Source organism: Coturnix japonica, chromosome 3, assembly GCF_001577835.2.
Source record: "Coturnix japonica isolate 7356 chromosome 3, Coturnix japonica 2.1, whole genome shotgun sequence".
Classification (NCBI taxonomy): domain Eukaryota; kingdom Metazoa; phylum Chordata; class Aves; order Galliformes; family Phasianidae; genus Coturnix; species Coturnix japonica.
This window is the reverse complement of record NC_029518.1, coordinates 61,336,901-61,342,003: the sequence shown is the minus strand read 5'-3', so window position 1 is coordinate 61,342,003 and position 5,103 is coordinate 61,336,901. Positions and strand designations below refer to the sequence as shown.

Here is a 5,103-nt window from a genome sequence, read left to right as displayed (position 1 = left end):
ACTCCCCTCCTGGGAGTAAGTTCCCTTCAGGTATTGAAAGGCTGCAATGAGGTCACCCCGCAACCTTCTCCAGGCTGAACAAGCCCAACTCCCTCAGCCTGTCCTCATAGGGGTGGTGCTCCAGCCCCCTGATCATCTTCGTGGCCCTCCTCTGGACCCTTTCCAAAATCTCTTTCCAAAATCCAAAATGTCACCTGGCATTATTGTGTTGCAAGAGAAGGATACTCTTTTTCTCTGACCTTACTCCAGGAAGTCACCAGTTCTTCTGCACAGAGGAACTCAATGACACACCTTCACTTCATACATGCTTCCACATCAGATGGCATTGTCAAATTGCCCCTCTGCTGCTGTGGCACATCAACAAAACTTAATGGAACAGTGGCAGGAATGTTCAAGTCTACCTTTATACCCTCAACATCCACCTCTGACATTGTGGGCCAACACAATAAAATAAAAGGCATTACCTTCAGAGCAGCCATCGTACCTCTGCAGGCCCACAGATGCCTTTGTGCAAAATACATAGAAAACATGATGACTGCCTTATGGAGCATTAGTTCCACTCAAGTAATGTATATCACATCTGGAAGCAAAGCAGTCACACTATATCCTTCTACAAGGAATTGTGTTAATAATATATTTGGAAAAACGTGTTAAGTTCTTGTGTATTCGTATGCTTTGTTGTCCTCCTAACCCGTGTCCTTACCTCCTATAGCACTGTTTTTATCATGGGAGCGTGGTTCTGAAGCGTCACCAATTGCTGAGATCAAAGTCAGCTTGTAAAGCTTCTATCTTGTCTCCTTAAAGGATTTAGCTCCTGAGTTTGATGCACAGAACCCACTCGAGCACGGATGCTCCTGCTGACCCACTTACCAGGAATATCATTGCTCCCAATTGCAGTATAAGTCAGGTAATACCCGGAACTGGATTAGACTGAAGATATGCCTCTAAGAGGGTAATGTCATTTGTTCTAGATTTGTTTCCTGCAACTCAGAAGAAGTTCTAGCTTACAGTCCATAAGTAGTAACACTCAGAACTTAACTGCCAAATCACATTTCTCCTTAGGGGGCAAGGGCAATAGACTAGCTTGCTGTATTGGTTTAACAGGCAATCTTGTTGCTTTCATCAGTTTTAATCATTGCACGAGGTCTAAGTCACCTAGACTCCTTAAGATGACTAATTTACCAAGCTATACTTATGTAGAAAACATACTTGGAGCTTCATGCCCTAACCACGTTATTCTCCTTTTTAGCTTACCCTAAGCCTGCACACAAAGGAGACCTCAGAATAGTATGAACTCGCTGCCTAATGCTGCTGACAGAAAGCAAATTCTCAAGTACCCTGTCAAGAACATTACCCTCTCAGATTTGCTATTTCAGTAATGCACTTAAGTGACAAGATGCTGTTTTTCATCATTTACCAATACTGAACAAGATATCTTACTTCACTGTCATGCTGCTGCTGCAGTAGTGCAGTTCCATATTGTCACACTGTGTGCCTTACTGGTTGCTGCAGTGAAAAGCTTTCCATCATCACCTAAGCCAGTCTGCTGAGAAAAGAATATCACTTAATGCAAGCACAGGGTCAAGAAGACAATACTTTGGCTCATTCCCCCCAGCAGCTTTTACTGCAAGTTTACAGTATTTATGTGAGTATATCTTTAAATGCTAAGAAAACAAAAACCACACAGGTAACTGACCACTTGTTAAGTAAGCAGCCCCACTGGAACCACTATATAATGCTTCCACTTGCAGTACGCACATGGAAGCTTAACTACCTGTCCACATAGCTCAGATTTACCTGCACAGAGAGGTAAACTATAAAAAGCTTTTCTAAATACTGCAATACAACCAACTTGCTTATCCAGTAGTATATTGCTAAGCAGTATAAACACATTTGGGTACCCTATTAAACCTTCCAAGCCTGATGGCCATAAGAAGCTGAAGACTACAGCAAAATGAAATAACACATTAAATATCAGACATCAGTTCAAAAGTCCACTAGCAAGCTCAGTCTTCCTAAAAGAAGTTGAATTTAGAGAACCAGACAAATCAATAACACAAACCTCAAACCAGGTTTGAAGGCACCATAACAATAGCACGAGTCTAATAGCTTCTACACCATAATAACTCTCAGCATCTGCAGTGACAGTGTTTCTGCCTTTATGCAGTAGTGCATGATAAAGCTGCCCAATGGCTTCTACCAGAATTCTCTAGGTGTTTAGTCATTCATTTCTGCATCACTTCACATGTTAGGGTTGGAGACGGTCTAAAACAAAACCTTCCAGATACAACACACATAAGTCAATCCATCTTCTCAGGTTTGTTCTGCTGTCACTACTAGCACTGCTGGGGGAAGCTGGGAACATCAGCTGCTATTTGCTGTGACCATAACAAGATGCCAAACCACAGAGACTAGTTAGTGGCTCCTGCCTGTAATGCTCAACAAGCAGATTATAGTACAAGATCTACCTTTTAGAACAGCAATACTGGAGTAATTCAAGTTCAAACTACTTTCATACTGAAATTTTCATACTAGAAATATAGTTTGCATCCATCTGAAATAATAACAATGGACACAAGTTTAAATAGCAATCATCATTCTGCATGACTTGCAGTACCTGCTCTGTAGCCTTTCAGCATTCAGAAACATAAAACTTGTAGCTATCAGAATACACGTCAAGGACACAATGTGTACAATAACAGAACTGGAAAGGAAATAATCATGTACTACAAGAGATAGTTCGGTATACATATGCACACAGATGCACGTAAGGGAGGCGAAGGATGAAGTGTTTACATAGTAAGTGGATTAGCAGGAAAAATAGAAGGTCACTGTATCATTCCAGAGTACATTTGTTAAGGTCACTTCCAGCTCTTCGCTACAACAGCAATGCAGGATATTCTACCCTAAATAGGCTACTTTAACCCATCCACAATCCTAAAACCTGGCCTTCTGTTTTCCTTTAACCTGAAGGACTTCGGTTGAATTCTTAATTTTTTTTTAATCCCAGGCAACTCCACATAATTTTCAAGGCCATGCCAAGACTATGACTATTCTTTTGCATTACATTCCTTGGATCCAGTAACTCCAGATGCTCAGACGCATAGAAAGAGAAGACATAAGAAACTTAAGACACCAGAGTACCTTACCCAGCAGCAAGGTGAAAAGTTGTACCCCTCTTTCTGCTGAGAGGGCAGCTGAGGTCCTGATTATGACAGCATAATGTAACAGAAGGCAGCTAGTTCCAATTCATCCTCACACAGAACCCAAACCTAACTTACATTTCAGCTTATTCCTCCAGCCATACAGATGCATCCTGAAACTTTATAATAGCTACTAGAGTATGACAATTTAGCAGCACTAAAATTAAAGTATCATCCACTCTAGTAGCTTTAGATCTCAGCTGATTTTGCATTCCCAAGCAAAATTACACTAGGCTGAAAACATGGGCCATTAGTACCTGAAGATACAGGGTTTTAATTTCATCTGAAGACTTTTAATGACCAAGAAGGCAGATGCCAGCTTAAGCCCCCTAAGCCAGGAAGGCACATACACATTGTGACATTCACTAAAAGCAGAACTTACACTGCATGTGCAAGAGATCTCTCTACCACCAGCAGTTATTACTGAGCAGCTTCAACGATGACAGCTACAAGGCAGCAGACTCAATCACAAACTACAGAGAAAGGTCAAATTGAAGGAGGTTGTCTTTCCCAACCCAACATGTCCCCAGCAGCACAGGCTGCAAGAGCATCCTGCCTCAGACCCTGCTAGCCACAGGCAATCAGTGTCCTGCATATACTGTGTTTTCCTGTCCACTCCTCTAATGCCTTGTTACAAAAACAAACATCAGGAACGGGGAACACAGCAATAATTTCACACGGTTTTTTCCTCCCTTCTCAAGGAGAAAGGTAGTTTTAACCCAGCCAGCCTGCTAGGCTTGTTTACACACACTCTACTGCACGTTGAGAGCACTGGAATCCACCCACATTACACCTCCTCAGCTGAAAGCTCATCCTCTTCTAGTGACATGAAAACAGCCACACAAAGGCAGATCGTAGAGGAGTATTTCAGCCCAGCAGCAGTGCCCGTTCCCGGTTATCTCGACAGCCGTACTGCGGGAGCAGCCACCGCTTTATCAGCCCCCAACCCAGCGGCGGGGTCTCCCGCACCGCCTACGGAGGAGCCCACCGCCCCGAGCTCCCAGCCCAGGCCCCGGCCGAGGCCATAAGGCAGCCCCAGGCCGCAGGTCGCCCCGCTCCGGCCTCACGCTGCCGTGCGAGGCGCCATGGCCGGGCCGCGGCCTCACCTTGACGCGGATCTCGTAGGTGGTGAAGCGGCCGCGGCCCACTCCCACTGTCTGCGGGTTGCCCACGTCGATCTCTAGGAAGTTGCTGGGAGGCCCGTACGCGTCGTTGAGGTTCTGCGGCTTGCTAATCAGCCGCCGGGTGTCGGCGATCGTCTCAGCCATAGCGGAGCGGACGCCTTCCTCCCCACCCGATGACCGGCAGGACGCGACCGAGCTCCCTGTGCGGCCGCCCTCCGCCGCCCGCCTCTTATCGCCCCGCGCCCAGCTGACTGCCCGGCAACGCGCGCCCACGCCGCCAACAGCGGATGCGCCCGCCGCCCGCGCGCAAGGCAGCCTGGGAGATGTAGTCCGCAGCCGCAGCCCCGCTCGCCGCGCCCCGCGCTGCCGCCCGCCTTCCGAACTACAATTCCCGGCGTGCGCACGGAGTGCGTGGCGCGGCTGCTATGAGAGCTGGGGTCCTCGGGCCCGCCGGTGGCTGTGGGGTTTTAAACCAAGAGGAGCTCTGCTGAGAGGGACAGATTGACCATGAGCCAGCAGTGTGTCCTTGTAGCCAACAAAGCCAATATTAAAAAGAGCGTGTCCAGCAGGTCGAAGGAGGTGATCCTCCCACTCTACTCTGCCCTGCTGAGGCCTCATCTGGAATATTGTGTCCAGTTCTGGGCTCCCCAGTACAAAAAAGACAGGGATCTCTTGGAAAGAGTCCAGCGGAGGGTCACAAAGATGGTGAAGGGCCTGGAGCATCTCCCCTGTGAGGAGAGACTTAGGGAACTGGGTCTGTTTAGCCTTGAGAAAAG

The 5,103-nt window shown here is 46.9% G+C and overlaps 1 protein-coding gene and 1 long non-coding RNA gene across 2 annotated transcripts in view; both read right to left on the bottom strand.

Moving 5' to 3' along the window:
- LOC107311858 overlaps positions 1-4,303 on the bottom strand; it is a 10,440-nt gene extending 6,137 nt beyond the window's left edge. Inside the window, exons 1-2 of the long non-coding RNA XR_001554278.2 lie at positions 3,150-4,303; positions 1,441-1,543 (exon numbers count right to left, since the gene is read on the bottom strand). This is a non-coding gene — a long non-coding RNA (uncharacterized LOC107311858). The remainder of the gene's footprint in view (positions 1-1,440; positions 1,544-3,149) is intronic.
- SNX3 (sorting nexin 3) overlaps positions 1-4,624 on the bottom strand; it is a 19,022-nt gene extending 14,398 nt beyond the window's left edge. Inside the window, exon 1 of the mRNA XM_015858726.2 lies at positions 4,310-4,624. Within this exon, the coding sequence (XP_015714212.1) occupies positions 4,310-4,471 (162 nt within the window). The 5' untranslated portion in view covers positions 4,472-4,624. The remainder of the gene's footprint in view (positions 1-4,309) is intronic.
- Positions 4,625-5,103: the final 479 nt, after the last annotated feature.